The 22,673-nt window shown below is 33.5% G+C and overlaps 1 protein-coding gene across 3 annotated transcripts; it reads right to left on the bottom strand.

Annotated features, from left to right (window-relative positions):
* Positions 1–18,098, bottom strand: LOC110807150 (integral membrane family protein). 3 transcript variants are annotated; one of them, XR_002538407.2, is made up of 5 exons: positions 17,721–18,098; positions 14,277–14,640; positions 1,449–1,519; positions 497–656; positions 1–417 (listed from the first exon to the last, which is right to left on the bottom strand). XR_002538407.2 is itself a non-coding variant. In XM_022032184.2 (5 exons), exons 1-5 carry the CDS (start codon positions 17,979–17,981, stop codon positions 325–327), a joined length of 840 nt encoding a protein of 279 aa, XP_021887876.1. In that variant the 5' UTR covers positions 17,982–18,098; the 3' UTR covers positions 1–324. The 3 variants fall into 3 exon arrangements, 2 of the variants coding, with proteins under 2 accessions (XP_021887876.1, XP_021887875.1); XM_022032184.2 differs by having other exon boundaries at positions 1–369; positions 497–595; XM_022032183.2 differs by having other exon boundaries at positions 497–595; positions 17,721–18,097.
* Between the last annotated feature and the right edge of the window lie 4,575 nt (positions 18,099–22,673).

Here is a 22,673-nt window from a genome sequence, read left to right as displayed (position 1 = left end):
TTCCGCAATTCCCCAACCATGGAGGAGTTAGTAAACTATTAGTTCTAAAAAGTTTCATCCCTTACAGTATGAACCTAGTTCTTCCTAATTTGACTCAACCCTTGTTTCAGTTAAGGTAGAGTCCAATAAATACGGTGCTTTTATTACAGTGGAATGAAAATAATATTACAGGTACTTCACAAATTTACCCATGATCTTTCTTTTTCTTTTTTTTCTTAAGAAAAAAGGAACTTCATAAATGGCTGATTAACTGAAACTTCCTTAATGCGCATTTTTTCGCTTTATTGATTCATGAGTCACCATGAAAAAGTAACGTTTATCTGACTACTTCTGTTTGGAAAGTTTTTCAATCAGGGCATTCTTTTCATCCTGCGGAAGAGCATTGAACATGAAGATAGATTTGTCACCAATGTCATCCTTCAAAAGCAAATTGTAAATTGTCAAATCCAGTCAAACAACAAAGAAACTCATTAAATTTAATAAGTAATAATATAACCTTTATGGGCTGAGTAAACTTTCTTCCAGCAAATATCACGAAGAGAACCATCCATGAACCAAGTAAAGTAAGTTTTACTCCATCATCCATCAATCCACTCTGCATGGTTCGAGTGAAGCCCATTAAGATCCATGTAAAACCAACTTCAATGACTTCGAATCTTCAAAAGATAAATACCATCAAGTCATTTTTCCACATCCCTTAAAAGTTCCAAGAGGTCTCTTTTAGTTCAATTTTCATTTAATTCCTAACTAAACTATCCTTAATTTTTATGATGATTTTCATAAGTATAATTACAATAAATCCTACTGTCACCTTGAGTTTCTCGTACATGAGATTCAATTTCCAGTGCTCACATGATCATTTTGTTGCATTTCTGGCTCTTGTATGGATTTACAGGGCCACAGTTTCTTTCTTTCTTTTTTTCCCTTGGTGTGAGAGGTGAGGCAATCAGTAAAACAAGGTAATTCTTTTCCTGGAACTATGTCTGGGAACATGTACAGTGACAACTCTTAAAATGAAAGTAGTTGTTACATATATAAATAACACTATTCGCTTTTTGACTTTTCAAAAAAAAATTTCCCAGTTCTCAGTGCAGAAACTGAATTCCCACTCCTAAGAAAGTTCGAAGTAGGATGAGGATGGAAACTTATGTTGTAGCTATGCGTACAAAGACTCTTACTAAAATTAAGAAAAAGGAATTAACAAGGGATGGACTGGAAACTGGACCAAACAGACCATAACAGGTTTAACTTGACAGGAGGAAGTTAACTTGCAGTATCACATATAAATCATCATATAAGGATGACTCCATTCTTTTGCAGATCAAATTTGGTGGTGAACTTTAAATTACAAGGTCAACTTCTTGATTAAATTTGCATTTAAAACATAGGATAGCATTTATATAGATCAAATAATAGAAGGTGTTGTAAAAGTTTTGTGAGAATAGTACCAGGTGCCCAAGAAGAACCATTGGTATGATGAAAGTAAGAAGACCAGCTTCAAGTTTCCCATAGCACAGGCCTGTCAAAGAAGGTAAATGGACACCATAAGAAAATTACAGTAATTTTTCAAGAGAAAAAACATATACATATAATTAAAATAGAAAAAGAACATAAAGAGAGGAATCATCCTTCCAAAAGAAACAAAACAAGCAAAAATGACAGATATCAAAATAAGACAGCCCTCTCAATTCCTTTGCCCAGCAGCACAACTGACAAAGATAAATCTCAAAAGAGTAAGTTGCATTCCCCCTCTATATTATGCAAAAACCTCTCATATTTATATACTGCTTTCTCGATATCAGCAGAAAAAACTCAGCGGTTGGTGGCAAGGCCTCCAATGGTAAAGTATTCAGTCATCAGCATGAACTGAGTGCCCAATGATTTTGAAAATGTCAATCAGAATTTTAGGAATGATATGTGGTAAAGAAGTCCTCTAGAGTATACATTATTCTTTATAATTAAATAATATAGTGATGTGGGTAAAGCATATAAGTTTGTCAAGGAAGGACTTTTCCTTGGAGTTTGAAGAAACAGAATAATTTCCATATAATATGAAAAAGTCAGGTATACACACAATTGACCCATCCTAAAAAATCATGCACCTTGGTCCAAAGAGGCTCTATGTGAAACTTCTATCCCAAAAAACATGTGCAGAGTAAACACAAATTAAAGATGCAGCAGTTATTGTGTCTAGCCACTGTGGAACAGTTGCATCAAACAACACTGAGATTCTTTGTATTATTCTTTCTCTCGCTTTTACTTTAATCTGTGTGTATCTTGCTTTAGTATTTTCCTAATAGTTTTTCCTTCCTGTTGAAAGTCTACTCATAAAAAAATCTAAAACAATTGTTCTTCTCTATTTCTTGTCCAGACTTCTCAAGTCCCTTTTTATTCTCATTCTGTTGAATCAAAAGGGAAGCAAAATAAAACCATCTTAGTTTCAGTTTGACTCTTTTTCCAATCATTCCCTGTTCTTTGCTTAGTAAGCAAAAAAAGAAGTACCCAAAAGCCTAGGAGAGAGAAACTAGAGTCTGCATTCGTAGAATCTTGTTCCTGTCACATCCACCCAGGTCAAAAGTTGCCATAGCTAGGGGACTTCTCTACCGGTGTCCAACATCTATTGGCTTCTCAGTGCCAGCAGCCAGTCATGTGAAACTCATGTAGTACCAATACTCATCTCCTGCATACTGTTCCAATATGGTTTTAATCAGCCTGAGGTGTCCTTTTGGCTTATGTGATGTTTTTTAGTTATGATCACTGTTATAGGACTTTTTTTTAGACTCTCATTATGTGCTACATTTCTACCCCATTCTACTGCAACAACTCAGGGTTTTTTTGGTGCGATGACTGCAAAGTTTTTCTTACGATGCCTTTTTAGATAATGCTTGGTTTTATGAATGGGTTAGCAATGCATTTAAGGTTAGGGTGAGGCATTCTGGTAAATACAGTTTTGTTGTGCTCTGATGCGTGCCATTGAGGCTACATACACAGGTTTGCTATGTTAGGGAATTGAAGTTTCATGTTCAGTGATTGATGTTATATGAAGTTTTGATGCTCGTGTTTGAAGAAGCTAATAGTAATAACTAAAAGACTTTAAGTTGCTTATAGTATATTTTTTCATTTTGAAGGTAGTTGAAAAAAATGTGAAAAGTTCTAGGTGAATCCTCAGATCTCGTTGAACCATGGGTAATGAAGAGTGAGGACTACTTCTACCAAAAAAGTTTGGTTGTTAGGAACAGTTAGAGCTTTGCTCAAGACGAGTGAGGACTAGTCGCAAAATAGATGTGAATACTAGTGCTTTTTCCAGGCAGAGCGATGCAAGTTCTCCTAGAAAAGAACAATATTCTTTTCCTTTTCCATATTTAGTGAGTCTATTCTTAGTTTTCTTTGAATATAATATAGTAGTTCTTCAACATAATAACAAGAACTACATTCCAGCATTTCTCTCCAACTAGGGCAGCCAAAACCCAGCAAACAATGCCCCCTCCACAACAATCTATTCTCCTTTCCCCTCCCAACTCTTTGAAGAGAAGAGGTAATAAAGTACTCAAGTTTCGGAAGAGCTTCTGCCAACCCAACAGGAACGAAAAGTATCAAATGATCCTGTCCAACGCCTCTTAAGCCACATAATTGTGTAAAAACAGATGCCATAAGACCAACATCACGAAAACACTTGCAAACTTGAAGCAGATCATTACTATTGAGCATATTAAAAATCTGAGTCCTAACAAATACCTTAATCTTATGAGATTTGAATCATTCGGTGGTCTGAAACTTCTGACAGAGGACATTCTAGGAGGTTTGACTTTATTTAGTTGTTTGAAAGTTTGAGAACTTTGGAATTTTTTCCTCATTATTTTGTTCTCTACTCTAACTTGAGTAGCTAAAACCTATGAAGTTTTGACTTGTCCTTCCATCTTTGCCAGATTGGTTTACCCAACCGATTTAGCCATTTTTCAGTTATTTGGACCAGTCTCCAGGTCATTTTTACGTGCTCTTTCAATTTTTGAAGTTAGTTCTATCAAATTCACCCTTTACCATCTTCAAATGGAAAACTTAAATTTTTTTATGTAAAATAAGTTATGCCTAAATAGATTATAAGTTATAATTTTTTTAAATGTAAAATTATTATATTATTTAGAAATCTATTATTATAGTCGTTAACTTTAAGATTTTGTTTTTCGTATTTAGATTTCCTATTTTTTTTAATATTTCCTATTTGTATTAGAATTACTATTTCTAACATTATCTGTATTAGTTTCTTCTTTTTATTAGTAGTTTTCCTAATTCTACTAATTTACTATTTCCTAGTTTAATTCTAATTAGAAAAAGTTAGTTATAAATTATTATAAATAGTTTTATAACTTCGCTTACTGAATATTCAAGTTATTCAATAAAATATTTTAAAATTATCTCAATTTTCTGATTGTGTGATGCAATTAAACCCTCAAATATAATATTTTAAGACTTCTTACAAGTGATGTTTAAGAAACTCAATTTGTGATGTTTTACTTTTTTATTCCCAAATCCCTAATTGAACAAATCAACTTTATTTATCCTATATCAATTTTAGAATATTCAAGACAGAACAAGCATTTACTCATAGACAGTTAACTCTATAATTCTTTCTTGGTTGTAGTTACAAACAAACAAACAATTAAATAGAGAGAGGCTGGAAGCATCCTCAGACTTTTGATAGTCTGCTCCCCTATGGAAATATAAGGCAAAAAGCTTATTCATTATGAGAGGTGTGGCAAAAACCTTGTTTCAATCTTTATAGTTGAATTGCTCAATCTTTCAATGCAATGCATCCACAAACTATACAGATTAACTTAGGTGGGCAGTTTAAATATTTTGGTGAGTCAACAATATCTTGTTTCTATTTGTCATGGGGCCTATTGCGACTAAATTCTGTGTGACGAAGTTCCTAAAATATACACGCATATCCTGGGTTGAACTTCGTTTTATACTCAACATGTGCAACATGATGCATATAACAGTACTTATCATCTTAAATTTGGTAAGAAGAATGAAGAAATTTAATTCTTATTGAATTCTGAATACAAATGAGTCAACTAATACAAATTTAATTTCCAAAATAGAAAACACAAGATCAGTATACTTAATCTCCCCAAGTACTAAAACAGGAAATAGTTACTAATTATAACAGATTCTCTCACCAGAAAGAAAATAATAACTAATTATGACAGACTCACCAGAAAATAGGAAATTGTTTTAACAGAATCTCGCTAATCTTGGAACTCAACCATTATCTTAGTATCTAATCCAAATCTCATGATCTTAGCACTTAATCAAAATCTCATGATCTTAGCACTTAATCAAAATCTCATATTTCCACACTCTCCCTCAAGTTGGGTGGTAGATATCTAGCGTTCCCTACTTGCTCTTTATGTTCTCATAGTTTCCCTTTGAAAAGTGCTTTCATCAAAATGTCTACTGTTTGGCAACTAGAATGAACATATACAAGTGTGATTGTTCCGTCATCAATTTTTTCTTTGATGAAGTGACAGTCTCTCCATATTCTTTAGCCTATCATGGTGGACTAGATTCTTTGCAATTCTTATGGCAGTCCGGCAATCACAAAAATGGCATAGCAGAGTTTGGTGTGATTTCAAGTTCCTTCATATATTCTATGAGCCATAGCCCTAAATTCCACATCTATATTACATTTTTCCCCTACAAATTGATTCTTACTTCTCCAAGTCACCATATTTCTCCAAACATAGGAACAATTCTCGGTAATAGACCTTCAATCTATCAAGGATCTTGTCAATCAACATCAGTAAATACCTTAATTTCCTTATTTGAAGTTTTCTTGAACTAAAGTCCTATTCTTTCTTGAGAGATTGTAAGATTTTGTACACAGTCGTCATATGTTTTTAGCAGGGTTGTTCATGTAGCAAATTGTCATGCTCATACAGAAACCAACATCAGGCATTGTGTGAGATAGGTAGATAAACTTTCTAATTAATCTCTGGTAACTGTCTCTATAAATTGGAGAGCTTTCATCATTTTCAAGACTTGAATTTCTTCCAAAACAGCAATCTTCCATTCAAGTTCTTGAAGAGCTTCTTGGATGTTAAATGGATACAATCATCTTCAAGGAAGATGATGAATGCTTAGAAGTTCAGTGAAAGCTTCTATAAGATAACATGATTACTAAGTGGATTTTGTATTCAGGATCTTATATTTTTCCTTAAAGCAAATGGGTTGATCCAAATCATCAAGGTCATTATTGGAATTTAGGTCATTAATTATGTTACCTAATTGTGAACTCGGTTTATTTGGAACTTGTTCCAATTGTTAGTTTGCTCAAGTGGAGTGCTATACTCATGCTCTTTTTGACGAGAATTCTAAGGCTTTTTCTTTAAATTTCTCCTAAAATAAACAATTACTTCTTTACTATCTTGTGTAATTGACTCAAGAAAAATCGGGGTTGGCTCAAGAATGATAGAAGGAATGTTTGAGGAATTGTTTTAACGGACAATTGTAACTATGATTTTGTGGACGAAGAGAAGAATTTGAGAGAGAAAGTAGTGGTGATTCTGGTTTCCCACATTGCAATTCATCTATGAACAAATTCTACCCTTGAACTACAATTTTGGGGTAGAAGGTTTGAGTTTCATAGAACGTAACATCCATGGAAGTACAGAATTTTCTCATTATAGGAGAGTAAAACCTGTATATTTTTAAATTTGATGAGTACCCTAAAAGATACATTTAATGGTTGTGGGATCAGATTTATTACATTAGGACTTATGAATATGAATGAATGCAGTACAATTCGTTAACAACGGTTTGATATGTATGCTATTGAATATTATACTTTTCTATATACAAGTTTTCTAGAATAGAAAAAAAATAGTCAATTAAGTACAATTAATTAAAAATGATATAAATTACTCTTATACCCTTTAACCTAATTTATCCTTTCTTTAACACTACTCCTCAAACTGGAGAGTAGATGTCATCCATCCTCAATTTATCAATAAGAGCTTTGAATACTAAATTGGTTAAGTATTTAGTAATCTACCAATTGAGAATTGATAGACATATATTAGGTACACATTAGGCTTCTGTAAATTTTTTCTTTGATAAAATGTATATCGATCTTGATGTGTTTGCTTCAGTCATATTGTACCAGATTGTGAGCGAGACTAACTTACTATCACCGTATAGGCGCATGGAGTTTTCACACTTGATTTTAAACTCTTCCAAAATTCTTTTTATCCATAATAATTCGCATATTGTGTCATTGTCCGGAATTCAAATTCTACACTTGATCTCTTAACTATATTTTGTTTTTTACTTCTCTAAATAATTAGATTGCCTCGAAGGAAGGTACAATAACCTGTACTAGATCCTATTTCTACAATTGACCTTGCATTATCTGCATCAATACATGTTTTTATGAAGAATTTGTCATTCTTCCTTAACATAATTCTTTTCTTTGATGACTCTTTTAAGGATTGCAGTAGTCTGTATACTACTTGTAGGTACACTTCTTCCCGATTGTGCATGAATTGGCTTATAACACTTACTATATCCGGTCTCATGTGGGATAATTAGATCAATCTCTCAACTAATCTTTAATATATTTCTTTATTTATTAGCACATCTTCCTCCGCTATTCCTAATTTGTGGTTACGATCAATATGAGTACTAACTGGTTTGGTGATGGGACATGATATCTTTAGGGATGAAGATTTTAGGGATGTCATACACTCTCTTACAACCTTGTAATTACTTTGTATACTGGTGATACCCCCTTTGGTATCATGTTAATACATTTCTATACTTTTTTATTTAAAAAAAAAATGAATACTAGTTGGTTTGTATACTATCTTTGCCAATGTCTTTTATCAAGTCATAAATATTTTTTCTTGAAAGATAAAAATTCTAAATTTAGAGTGAACAACTTCAATTTCTAAAAAATATTTCAGTTTTCCTAATTCCTTGATCTCGAATTCTTTTATCAAGTACTATTTTAGTGTCAGTTGTTCCTTCTAATTATTTCCTAAAACGATAATATAATCAACATATATTAGGAGAGCTGTAAGTCCTCTTGTCTTTAAGTATTTAATGAATAAAATGTGATCTCCTTTATTGAAGATTGATTCAAAATTAACAGCTGGACATTTTGACTGAGTTTTAATTTGTTGAGATATTTTCTCTCCTAAAATTTCTAATTTCTTGTTAGTAGCGATGGCATTTTGATCTAGTTTCATATTACTCTACTATTTTATCGCCTTCAGTTGCTTTGTAAAGCCTATTTAAAGGCATTTCTAGTTAAATAAAATATCTGCTACATCCAAAAATTCCAGTAGTAGTTCATACTTACTACATGTTTGATTAGCATCCTCTTAGATTAATTCTTTATTTTTATGTTGCCTTCAATTGTTGTCTGCTATATTTTCCTTGAAGTTGCAGCAACTTTACAGCAACATTGAATTCATCTAAGCTCCCTTCTCCAATGAAATTGGTATCAAAGCCAAATTCATTTGTGATTGGGCATACAGCTCATGGCAACCAATGGCAATGCAATGAACATTACTCAACCATCAATCTCAATTTTCTGAGGTGAAAACTACGAATTTTGGAGCATCAAAATGAAGACTTTCTTTAAGTCTCAAGATTTGTGAGACTTGGTTGAGAATGGATATCTTAATCCGGATGAAGATGCCAGGTTAAAAGAAGATTAAAAAAATTATTAGCGAAAGCACTATTTTTCATCCAGCAAACAGTGCATGAATCCATTTTTTCTAAAATTGCAGCAGCAAATACTAGTAAAGAAGCATGAACGAACAGCATAGTAAGGCTCCTTGAAGGTGACCACAGTGAAACTTCAATCTCTTCGTCGTGATTTTGAAACTTTGCAAATGAAAGGTGGAGAATTAGTGTAAGATTTTTTATCTAGAATAGCTGCAATTGTTAATCAAATTAGGTCTTATGCAGAAATTGTAACTGATGAGACAGTTGTTGCAAAAGTATTGCGGAGTTTGATTCCAAAATTTGACCATGTAGTTGCAGTTATAGAGGAGTCCAAAGACCTGGCCACGTACTATTTTGATGAACTAATGGGATCCTTGCAAACGCATGAAACAAGATTAAACAGGGCAAATGAAAAGAGTGATGAAAAAGTCTTTCAAGTGATGGAGGAGTCACCTAAGCAGTAAGATGATTCAAGAAAGGCATCAAACAGAGGACATGGCAGAGGAGGACATCCTGGTAGAGGTGGTAGAGGCAGAGGAAGAAATTGTGGACAAGATGAACAAGGGCAAACGACTTACAAGCAGAAAAATCACAACAGCAATATTCAATGTTACAATTGCAAGAGGTATGGACATGTAAAGGCAAAATGTTAGAAAAAAGAAACAGTAGTAAATTATGCAGAAGATGATGAAGAGGTTAAGCTATTCATGACATATAAAGATGACACTGCACCTTCAAGTTATATGTGGTTTCTGGACAAAAGATGTTCCAATCATATGACTGGAATAAAATCTTAGTCTAAGGAGCTTGACAAGTCATACAAGATAAAAATAAGACTTGGCGATGACGAACAAGTGCAAGTTGAAGGCAAAGGCACAGTGGGAATAAACAAAGGCCGCGGTAAGGTAAAACTCCTCTACAATGTTTATTTTGTTTTTAATTTATCACAAAACTTGTTGAGTGTTGGACAACTTATGGATAATGGATACTCTATTGTGTTTGATAACAACTCCTGTGCGATTAGAGATAAAAAAAATCAGATCCGGTTATTGTTAATGTACACATGGCACCAAATAATTTTTTTCACTTGAGGTGTCGACTGTTGAAAATCAAACCCTTGTTGTTAGTCAAGGCAGTGAGTCTAGATTATTACATTTACGTTATGGACATTTGAATGTAAAAGGTTTGAGATTGTTAAGTCAAAAGGAAATGGTATTTGGGTTGCCTAGAATTGAGTCATTAGCTCTGTGTGTGTATATATGGGAAACAATTTAGAAAACCATTTCGTGTGAGAAAATGTAGAAGGATATCTAAGTGTCATGAACTTGTGCATGCTGATTTATGCAGTCCCATGAAAACACACTCATTAGGTGGGAGTCGCTATTTTCTGTTGTTTACAGATGACTATTGTTGCATGAGCTGGGCCTACTTCCTTCAATTCAAGGACTTTTGAAACCTTTAAAAGGTTCAAGACACTTGTTGAGAAACAAAGTGGAAAAAATATAAAGGTACTTCGCAATGATGGAGGAGGAGAGTCTATGTCTCATGAATTTAATCAACTTTGTGAAGAAGAAGGTCTGCATAGAGAATTAACAACACCATATAGACCAGAGCAAAACAGAGTGACTGAGAGAAAAATTTGCACTGCGGTCGAAATGGCGAGAAGCTTGTTGAAGGCAAAAGGACTACCGGATTATTTTTGGGCTTAAGGTGTTGCTACTGTTGTGTACTTGTTAAATAACAAAGGCAATTCGAAACCAAACACCATTTGAAACTTGGAGTGGTAGAAGACCTTGGGTAAGCCATTTGAAAATATTTGGTTGCATTGCCTATTCTTTAGTAGATTCACATAATCGCAATGAACTTGATCAAAAATCTGTGAAATGTATTTTTGTTGGTTAGAGTACTCAATCTAAAGCATATAGCTTTACAATCCTATGAGTGGCAAGATGATTATTAGCAGGAATGCCGTACTTGCATGAAGGAAAAATTTGAAATGTCAGATTTAGGCAAGCTACACTATTTTCTTGGTCTGGAAGTGAAAAAAGTTGAAGATCATCTTTGAATCTCAAAGAAAATATGCTACTAATTTACTTAAACAATTTAACATGCTGAATTGAAAAGCTGCAGCTAGACCAATGAATTTAAATGAGAAGCTGCAAGGTTGATGATGGTACTGAACAATCAAATGCAAGAGATTTCAGAAGTCTGGTTGGTGGCTTAATTTATTTGACTCATACCCAACCTGATATTGTTTCCTTAATTAGAGTTATTTCTAAATTTATGCATTGTCCATCAAAGCATCACTTTGGAGCTGCGAAACGAGTACTGTGATATGTTACTGGAATATTTGATTTTTGGTTATGGCATGATCGTGTTTCAGAGTTCAAATTGGTTAGTCACACTGATAGTGACTGGGCCAGATGTTTGGAGGATCGAAAGAGCACATCTGGTTATGTTTTTAATCTTGGATCAGTTTCTATTTGTTGGAGTTCGAAGACGCAAACAGCAACAACCTTGTCTACATCAGAAGCTGAATATGCAGCTGCTACATCATCAGCATGTCAAGGAGTATGGTTAAGAAAAATTCTTGCTGATCTTTCTCAAGAACAGATTTGAGCAACTAAAATTTTGTGTGACAACCAGGTTGCAATTAATATGACAAAAAATTTGGTGTCCCAGAAAGAACAAAACACATAGATATTCAAGTCCATTTTATTAGGGATCTTACGACATATGGTTTAGTCAAATTGGAGTATTGTAGTTCAAACGAACAAGTGGTTGACATTCTCACAAAATCTCTCCCATGTGACAAGCATGTCTACTTCAGAAATCTGCTTGGTGTTAGCAACTTTGAATTAAGGGGGAGTGTTGAAGATTGATTCAAAATTGACAACTGAGCATTTTGACTAAGTTCTAATTTGTTAAGATATTTTCTCTTCTAAAATTTCTGATTTCTTGTTAGTAGTGACAGCACTTTGATTCAGTGCCAGATTACTCTGCTAGTTTATTGCTTTAAGTTGCTTTGTAAAGCCTATTTAAAGGCATTTCTGGTTGCTAAATAAAATATCTGCTGCATCCAAAAATTCCAACAACAGTTCATTACTCACTACGTGTTTGATTAAAGTCCTCTTAGATTAATTCTTTATTTTTCTACTGCCTTCACTTGTTGCCAGATGTATTTTCCTTACAATTGCAACAACACTGAGTTCATCTAAGTTCTCTTCTCTACCAACCATGAGCATGCTTAAATTTCATATCTATCATCACCCTTATGAACTTGTCAAACCATACTCTTTGGTGATTGTTTGAGTTTATACAGTCTCTTCTTTAGTTTACACACTTTATCTAGTCCTACTTCTTTGACAATGTTTGATGGGAATTCATGTAGATCTCTTCTTCTAAATTTCTATGCAAAAAGACATTTTATACATCAAATTATCGTAATTGTCAATCAAAATTGGTAACTAATGACAACAAGATTCACACAATATTCATCTTGGTTACTAGTGCAAACATCTCCTGATAGTCTATCTCATATGTTTGTATATAGCCCTTTTCCACCAGTCTCGTTTTATATCTCTTGATTGTCTCATCAACTTTATATTTGATTGTAAACACCTATTTGCATCCCACCAGTTTCTTATCTTTATAAATTCATTATTTTCCAAGAATAATTCTTTTCAAGTGTCTGCATTTCCATATTTCTAATATTCTCTATTTTTCACAAGATAATGTCTCAGATACTGTCTTAGAAATAGACTTATTATTTAAATTTGTGAGTAAATTTCTATTGGTTGATGAATACTTAGCAAATTACACAAACTATGATATAGGATACAAAGGGTGTATAGTGTATTCTCTTGTGCCTTTACACGGAATGCAATAGATATATCATTACAAAACTTTCCTCCTTTTGCATTTTGTTGTACTTGGACCCATGTGGACAAATCCTCTATGGAATGATGTACCAATAATTGATCAATGCATGACCACGCTTGACCACTTCTTTGTTACCCTTTTTTCCCTCCATTGCAACCCTTCACTATCCCCATTATCTTCATTCTCTTTGAGGGAAGAACGTACTCATCATTCATAAGATAGGATAAATTCATTATTCAGCTTAAACTTGTATCTCTAATAGCCCCATAACAATCAGTTCTCCCTGTAGATCACCCAACAACCTATATCTTCTTAAGACTTGTTTCTGGAAATAGATCATGGATAAAATGGTTTATGGTCACGTAGCGTCATGTTGTGCCTTTCTTTCCTTATCAACTTTGGTTGTAGAATGTTTTCATTCTGTTGAGAAGGTTGAAGCGTTAACCTTTGAGAATACTCCTCTTTTCGCCTAGCCAATTTAGTCCAAGTCTCTCAAAGACTAATACAGCCTTCTGCCAAGAGTTTTTATTTGGTAACTATTATCTTTCTTTCCCTTGTTTAATCACCAGCCAGATGGTTGAGTGCTATAATGAAGTGTTTTTAAATTTCAATTCATATTATTCTTGTGATTGCACTCGAATAACAGCCATGCCTCACTTCAACCATTTCCCCTGGTTTTTCTCTGGCCAACTCTGTCCTGACAACTGTTGCAAAGCTCTGTATGACTGCCTTTTCATATCAGGACAATTGAAATCAACAACTTTTGTCTCCCCTCAACCTCCATTTCTTCTACAGCCATTAGTCCCGGAACTATAAACAAGTATAGTGATAGCACCAAAGTGATAGTCCTTCGTTTCCAGGATCTTTTAGGATAATAACAGACAAATATCTTGTTTCGATGACCTCTGTAATCAACAGATGCTGTTCCAGTAATACTTTTTCCTCTTTTATAACATCTTATCAGCTTCCCTACATCTGGGGAAAAAAGACACCTGCCCTTCAATGCTTGCAATAGCTCTTTGAAAATGATACCGCGGTCCACCCTCTCCAGTCATGAGAAATGTCCAAGTTTCTCTAGCGTGATCCTACTGATAAGCATAAAGCATGATCCTTCTTCCTTCAACTCAATGTCAAATCCTTTATCTGCAGTTGCTAAATCCTAACACCTTCCTTGTTTCCTGCCACCCAAGAGTGTCAAGACTACAACAAATAAATGCTAAGAAAATTGGAAGTTAACAATAGCATCCTGGGTTCAACTCCCCATGCGTAAATTATCCTAAAAACTTAAGCCCCAAGTCAACAAGGCCTTCACTCTTCTCAAGAGTATTCAAGCTATAAAATTAAAGAAAATTATTTTCATAAGTATTACAGATGGTTCCTTTTCTTCTCTCTTTTTGGCTAGCAGCTGCAGATTATTTTTACAAGGTGACATAGCATGCTAATAGGCTTTTCATTACTTAATACTAAGTTTCTTCCAACCCTCCATTACAAAAGGAAGAAAAAAGGTGACTCTGAATTAAAAACAAGTTTAATGATGCACATCACTCACCTCATAAATGAATAAAGAAATAAGGAGGGGGTCTGGGGCCATTCTCTAACAAAGTAATGAAACCATAATTGATGAACTCACAAATAAAAACAGAACATAGCAGTGCTATTACCTTCTTTGAAGACGAGTCCAGTAAGTGCTGCAAAGAGAGGACCAACAAACCAGACAGCTGTTGGATTGTCCACAACATGTTGTACTAAGTTCTCACCAGCTGGTTGCGCGAGGATTGAGTATGCTGTCAAAGAACCAAGAATACCAAGCGCCCATAATGCTTGAAGTGTCCGCTTAATCTCAGTTACATAGATGTGAATCAGAAACAGTGACAGGCCTAGACCCCCAGCTCCAAGCAGGTAAAGCAAATCATGCTTTTGAAAAATTATTTCTCTCAAAGAAGAGGTTTCAGGTAAAAAAGCAGCAGATGAAGCAATTACAAACGACACAGCAGCAGTTACTAACCCTGACCTATATAAAATAACCTGTCCCAACAAGTGAAGTAAGCAATATGCTCCACCACTAGACCTCAAGTAAACTTTTAATGAACTTTGAAATATAATTTAGACATGAGCAATGCGCCTGGTTGCTTGAAAAGGCCACAGATGAGATGAAGACAACCATATCCAGATTACAGAATAGCTGAAAATTAAGAGAGCAACAAAAGTAATTTATAATCTTTGACATACATATAAAGAAAAACAAGCAATTTGTGCAATTGCCTTTTGATGCACCAAGAGAAGCCACATGGATGGGGGATCGATGTTCTTATAAAACTTGACTTTTTACAGGGTGCAGTGAGCGTTGCTTATGATATATGATGTACTCCATTAATGTCCAGATACTGTTTTAGTATATGCAAGGATCATTGTGGGTAATTCATCTTCTAAAGTCATTGGAAAAGCTATAAATAAACTCAACTTTATTTTGGGCTATCTGTTGTTTTAAGAGAAGTTCTATACGACCTTCATATTAAAAACAATCTAGTCTCAGGATATTGCTCAGTACTACTAATGGAGGCATTATAGAGAAGGACTATGTTGAATCCAGAATATTCAAATTTAATATAGTAATATTAGTTTTGCTTATACCCTAGAGTCTTTTGATACTTGGCATGGAAGACTGATCACTTTAATTTTAATGCAATAAATAATGGCTAAGCAGTGCCTGCTACTTGATCATGGAATTGATCATGTAAAGTTTGTTGCATGTAAGCTCAATCTATTTCATAGTTATCTTTGTAAAATGATCTTGTATGCCCTTTAGAGGGCAAGTTTAGTCACTTTTGCAAGAGCAATGAGGAAGCTCTTAAAGTGGCTATATTTCAATAGTAGGAAATATGAGGCAGAACCAATCAAGGAACAAAAACATTTAGGGAAGTTAATTAAAAAAAACAGAAAGATCTAATTTTCTTTTCTAAGTTGTGGAAAGTTTTACAATAAAGGAAAATAGGAAGATTTACTTTTCTATTTTCTACATTTCCTATATCACTACTCTTTCTGCTTAATTTATTTTCCTATTTACTAGGTTTTTCAAATTTTCTATTTTTGATGTATTTGGTACCTATAAAGGACACAAGAATCAGTAAAGAAAAAGTAGGTCACACATTTTCAAGTAACCCTTTTCCATAGTATGAGAAATTCGGGGGTATATTTTTCTCCTTTTCTCATTTCCAATTTCCGAATACAGGTGGTTACTTAAAAATCACTGAATAACTGTCGGTCTCAGAATTATGTTTAAGCTATACACTGGCAAGAGACCTAGAGAGTTTTTTACTGAGATTAACTGATGTGATCCCAGAAATGACTAAATTAGTCCTGAAGACAGAGTCTTGCAAAAAGCAGGAATCACGCACGCAGCACTACGCCCAAGAAACGCTCGCTGGAGGAGGATTTTACCTGCTGGGTTGATGGTGTTTACAAAGCTTTCCGCAAATCCAAGGCCAAAAGGGAAACTGTTTTCAAACCTTCCAAGTTTCCTATTGTCTCAAGGAATCCATTTCGACGAAGGAAATGACAAAATTCAAGAGATACTGGTCTTAACTCCAAGGGGCCGGTCCAAGATTCAATTAAAAGGCCCAACCCATGAGTCTAAGGAAAATCTAAGGGAGGTCCGGCCATTGAAGGCCCAAGAGAAGACCAAGGCAAGGCCATTCGGCCAAGGAGGCCAGCGGCCAAGAGAAGCCGCGCATGTGAAGCCCCTTGCGTACATGTGCGGGCAAGCACATGCACGATGAGGGAAGCCTGCACATGCGGGATCCTCCCGAAAGTGAGGAAGAGTCCTCACCATCCCTCCTCCTCTTTTGTATGATTAAAGAGTCCTGAAAGGCTTGAAGATACAGCTTGAAGAAGATAAAGAAGAAGAGTCCAAAAACGAAAAGAGAAAGGATCCTCAACAAGGAGGAGTCCACGGAAAAACAAACCCACAGCTTGAGGACTCCCGCCCACGCGAGAGAGGTCCACCCGCACAAGGACTCCTACCCAAGAGGAGTTTCTCTTGCTTTTTCCTCATATGTTTCATGTTTTTTTCTTTTTTCTTTTAGGTGGAGTCATCGTCAAAAAGGAGTTTTTCATGAATCAAAAGATGAGAATTCAAGAGAAGATAAGTGTGAAAACTAATCTTCAAGGAGTCTCGACCAAGAAGAAATTCTTCCTAGCCGAAATTTCATTTCACAAAGCTCTACTCATATTTCATGCTTCTTCAATTCGATTAATTACATACAAGGAAGATCAAGCCAAGATGATGAAGGACAAGTCTATGATCGGTCAAGAGAGAGGAAGGAGTTATCCAATTAATACTTTATTTTTTTTAATAATTATTTTAGGTTTGAGATTAAGATAAGTTGAGCAAAGACTAGGATAATCTAAGAGTTTGAGACAAGTTATAGAGTTTGATTTGTTTAGAATAAATCTGGTGAAATCCTATATAAAGACCTCACTTTATGCTGTAAAATTAATTCAATTCAAAATGTTAACAAAATTTCAGTTTATCCTTTATATTTAGTTTTTGCTTAATTGTGAGAGTGAGAGTTCTTCAAGTAAGATTGCTTCAACCGTCTTGTTGAGGTAGGAAATTAAATCGACTTATCAAGTAAGGTATAATGTCTTTTTTATTTCTATTTTTATTCCCAGTTACCTTGTTCGATATTCACAGGTTAAATATGGATGAGAGGATTTAATTAGAAATTTAAGTTTTCTACATACTAATGTATATGCAGGATTTTTTTATCACGATGTTAGTTCTGGGTTTGCCGTCATTAACACTGATTTAACAACTTCTTTCTGAAAAGCTACGCTTGTTTAACCATGCTTGCATATATACTCTCCACTGAGAATAAGAAAACTGAGTTCAAGTTTGTCCAGAATTGTGTCTCATTTGAAGACTAACTACAGTATTATGAAGACAATATCATGTCCAACAATATTTGGAACCTTCAAGTCACTGCTCCACATCTTAACAACCAACTCAGGAAAAGTAGAAACCAACTCTCCAGAATCAAAAAGGAAAGTTCCAGTCAATAAAGAGTAAATTCATAAGGAAATGGAAGAAAAATTAAGAAGCTTACTTCTCTGACGTCCGAGTCCTCAACAGTCCAGGAGCCATATGCTCCTTGATAGACGGTTTGATCGACGGAAACATTAGAGGTAGAGCTTCCTTCATCCACAACCTCGCACCTTATAGTTCCATTTTTAACCCTATCCTTAAATGTTTTCCGGTCATAACACGACAGCCATTGGTTCGAAGGTGTCGACACTCTGGTTCGCCGTCTATCAGGGCTATAGCTCGAAGGAGTGCCCAAGGCTGTGGCTAACAAGCGCGTTGCCATGGTTATTAACTCAGCAACTGTTTCTTCTTCTCCTTCCGTCCGTTTCTATTGTTCTTTTTTTTTCCTTTGAATATTTGTAAGGCTTGCGTTTTGCAGAATAACGATTATCATTAGTTTCAGTGGCCTTTAAGAAAGAAATATTAGTAGGCTTAGCCAATCCATAAACCATCTGGGTCGGGTCTCGGTTTTTCGGGTTGTGGCAACCCAACAACCAAATGCTAGGAGGGAGTCTTTGGACTGCTTAAATTCATCAGCTCCTTTTCCTCGAAGTAATTAGTGGGAAGGGAGTTTAAATTCATTGAAGTAATAAGTTAGAAAAGTATTTAGGATATTTGACTCATTTTTCCAGTTACACTTAAAAAACTTTAAAACATTCAGTAATTGAGAATTTTAAGATGAAATTTTAGTTAAATGATTCAAAAAATATGATAAATATTCAATTTAGTCTTTGAATAATAACCAATATTATAATTTAGTTTTAAAGATCTTTTTAGTTACAAATTAGCTTTTGAACTTTTAAAATTGTTTGACAAGTCTAATATTGTTAAACTTTGAATGAAAATTTCATATTAGGCTCATGACTTGTTTGGAGAAAAAAAAAAATCAGTTCTTTTGACTTTTTTTTATAACAAATATATTTTCAAAATAATATTCTTTACTAGTATATCCTCCTCAATATTTTTATAGTAAAAAAAAAAAAAAAAAAGAATTTCGGTAAAATTGTTAACAATTCCTCGTAATAGCATACAAAAGGCTAGTAGGCATGATTCAGTTCTATGAATCTTAAAGTTCACACAAAAAGTACATAAAAGTTTAATTAAGCAAAAGCATTGTGGTTTTTTTTTTTTTTTTGTGTTGCTTGCTTGTTAGTGTTTCCTTACAATTAATTAAGGTTTCATCAATAAATGGATTTAAAGATATGTGTGTTCTTATTAATAGGAAAGGTAGGTTATATAAAGTGCTTGTACAGAGACCATTAGAAATTTCCACTTCATAAGAAGGAATGGCAACAAGGAGTTTTAGATATTGTGGTCCATTATTCCATCTTTGGTTAAGTTTGCAGATTAAAGCATTGTGATATCTTTAAAGAAATAAAAACTTGAGGGGAAGATTAATTTAATTAATATGAAAACTTTATAAACGAGAGAAAGTTATGGAAGAAAATTGTATATTATGACTAAAAAAAGCTAGAGGTTTTGTTGAAGTGTAATTCATACTACTGTGTACCTTTAGTAAATATGATGGGAGTATACTACCTATTTTAGGGCTAAGTCAATTTCAAAGTTTATAAAAATACCATTTGTAGACAAACTCTATAATTTTGAACTTAATACAGTCTGTAAAGGTACTTGAGATTCACAACATTGAGAAGACATAAAAAATTATCAAGAGGGAATGGATCAAACTGGCCAAATAAAATATTCTGAGAAATATTACAACTCGAGGAATAGCAAGTTTGTTATATCTACAGTTTAAGAATTTTTAAGCATTTATCCAACTAGCTCTTAAGGAAACAAAAATTAAGAAAAAAGTTAGTGGTCAAATATGAAGCACTTGTTGAAAGGCAACGTGGGGGCTAAATGATACGAATGCATAAAAAAAGGGGGTTTAAAGAATTAATGTTAAGAAGTTACAAGAGCCAAAATAATGGTAATGTAACATTGAGGAAAGATATTGAATTGGAAAAAAAAAAAAAAAAAAACTTTACTAAACGAATCTTTATAGGATGAGATGAAGTTCAAAACAAACATGTGACTAACACTTAATCCATAAACTTATTTTCATTTTTACTTTTACTTTTAGGGGAAGTAAAATGGAGGGGAGTTATTGCCAACACTTAATCCATGTTTTGTAAAATTATGTTAATTCCAAGCCATCATCAAATGAATATCAGTGACAAAACATTTTGTGATGAATAAGGCAGATTCTTTGTAATAGGATGGAGAAAAATCAGCTCTAGATTTTTGAATCTCCAATCTTTGACCCAAATTACAAATTTTGCGACCGAAAAAATGGATCTTAACAGGCTCTCTTTGCCTATAAAAGAAAGGGCTTGGAATAGGGAAAATGCAAGTCGAGAGGAAGAAAAAGTTGTGTGAAGCAAGCTAAAAGCATAAAAGAAAGAGAGTTTATGAGGGAAGTCATAAGAGAGAGAGAGAGAGAGAGAGAGAAAAAAGAAAGAAGAGAAAAGGGAAGTGTTATACATATATATATGTTGTTAGAAAAGAGAGTTTACGTAAGAGGTCGAAAGGGAGAAGAAAATAGGAAGAGAAAAGGGAAGGGCTTTATATGTATTTATATATATATATATATATATATATATATAAACGTTCAGTGATAGCCAAATGAAAAAAGAGTGAGCAGTTAACTTTGTCTCTCATTAATGACTTAATCAATTTTGTTTTTTTTTCCTCATGAAAGTAAATTTTAATTTTTGCTTTGATTACCTCTCCTCAAGTTCTGCATAGGAAAATGTTTTGTTTATTTTGTTGTGCATTTAATTCTCGATGGATTACCTTGTACTTGTTTTCGTTAATAGTAAATTTGATTTGGAGTTTAACTTGTGATTTTTTTCTTTCCACTAAAGGATTTTTCACATAAAATCTTATATCCATTTTATATTACAGTTATTATCTATTTATTATTTTGCTTGATTATGCATTAATTTGGTTTGATATTACTATTGATTTCTCGAAATAAAATAGGGATCATTTTAATTTACACAATTAGTCATATTCTCTGTTCAGTATCCAACAAATAGTATCAAAGTTTGGTTGATTTGTGATATGGAATTAACTGTGCAAATTAGGATGGAGGAATTCGCAGGTATCATGATTAAATTGACAGCTTCAAATTATTTAGTTTAGAAGCCGAATATGGAGGATCTTCTTGCTTGCAAAGATCTATTTATATGATCCTTTTAAATTAGGAATTATTAAACCAGTTGGGAACTCAGAAAAAATTAGGAGAAAATGCACAGAAAAACTGTTCAAACTATCTAGCAGTGGATAGACATTAATACCTACTATCATATAAGTAAATAAGTTAATGCACAAGACTTGTATAAGAAATTGAAGAATATTTAAAGGTGATCAAGATAAAATTTTTGTTATAAAAAATCTAATAAACCTAAAGTTGCAAGATGAGCCGTCAATAGGAAAACACTTAACTGAGATTCAATATCTAGTAAATCAATTGAATATTATGAAAATAACTTTAGATGATGAAATACATGCATTATTACTCTTAAGTTTGTTGTCAAATAGTTGGAAGACCTTGGTAGTGTCCCTTACTAACTCTGTTCCAAACGGTATCTTATTTTTATCTTTAGTAAATGATAGTCTCTATAATGAGGAAACCATTAAAAAAGATATGAACATTAATACATAACATATCCCTACCATAAAAAGCAGAGGTAGAAGTAAAAATAAAAATCCTAAAGGATGAAATAAAGGAATATTCACTTGTTATTATAGGGGTAAGAAATAATATATGAAAGAAAATTATAAAGTTTGGAAAAAGAAACACAACAATGAGAAAAATAAAAAAGAGACAAATGATCATAATAGCACGATAACTATAGTTGATGATGAAGAGTTGGTTGTACTTTTTTTGTTGAGGATCATGACCATATCAGTATCTTGATACAGAGTGATTTGTTGATTCACCAACATCCTATCATGTTACACTTAGAATGGATGTCTTTAATGTGTATAAAGTAGAAAATTTTGGCAAACTGAAAATGAATAACTCCAACTATGCAGATATAATGGGCATAGGTGATGTTTGTGTCTAAACAAATATTAGTTACATATTGATTTTGAAAAATGTATGATATATGTTCAACTTGCACCTAAATCTGATTTCTACTCATGCATGGATCTAGAAAATGAAAACTTAGTAAAGTTAAATTGTGGTTGCTAAGGATAGATTGTGTCACACACTCTACAAAACTCAAGTGAAGATAATTAAAGGTACTTTAAATACAAGAAAAGATGATGTTCTACAAGACTTGTGACACATGAGGTTGGTTTATATGAATGAGAAAAGGTTGCAGATTTTGGTTAAAAAACTCTCCCATTCCTTTTACTAAATATATGAGTTTAATCTCTTGTGATGATTTTTTATTATGGTAAACAACTCATAATTTCTTTTAATAATTCTTCTAAAAAAAAATGTACTTGAGTTAGTCTACTTTGATGTATGTGGTTCAATTAATGTAAAAACATTAGGTAGTAATAGATATTTTATTACTTTTATTAATAATGTTTCACAAAAGGTTTAAGTGTTTGTTTTGAAAAAAAAAATCAGGTTCTACAGTGCTTCAAGTAGTTCTATGCTATGGTAGAAAGAGAAAAAAAATCTTTAAAGTGTATTCGTAGTGACAATGGCAACAAATACACTTTAAATAAGTTTGAGAATTATTATTTATAACGTAGAATTAGACATGAAAAGACGTTTGTTACTGAAAGAAAAAATATAACCATCCTAAAGAAGGTAATATGTTTATTAAAAAATGGCTAATTTACCAAAGTCAATTCGGGATGAAGCACTTCACACCACCTGCCTCCTAATGAATTACTCTCGATCAACTGCTCTGGATTTTGATATTTCGAAGAGAATATGGTCTAGAAAGGATGTTATCTACTCTCACTTGAAAGTACTTGGGTACAAGATATTTGTGCATATTCC

This window comes from Carica papaya, chromosome 2, assembly GCF_054855325.1.
Source record: "Carica papaya isolate Zhongbai chromosome 2, ASM5485532v1, whole genome shotgun sequence".
In the NCBI taxonomy this organism is placed as follows: domain Eukaryota; kingdom Viridiplantae; phylum Streptophyta; class Magnoliopsida; order Brassicales; family Caricaceae; genus Carica; species Carica papaya.
Note: the sequence above shows the minus strand (reverse complement) of the source record. Positions and strands in the feature narration are given on the sequence as shown.

Excerpts from the sequence above, each read along its gene's own strand:
- LOC110807150 (XM_022032183.2), bottom strand. The coding sequence starts at position 17,981 with ATGGCAACGCGCTTGTTAGCCACAGCCTTGGGCACTCCTTCGAGCTAT. Across the intron at positions 1,520-14,276 it reads TGGACTCGTCTTCAAAGAAG|GCCTGTGCTATGGGAAACTT; the intron begins GTAATAGCACTG and ends CTTCTTTGACAG. Across the intron at positions 596-1,448 it reads TGGTTCTTCTTGGGCACCTG|AGTGGATTGATGGATGATGG; the intron begins GTACTATTCTCA and ends CGAACCATGCAG.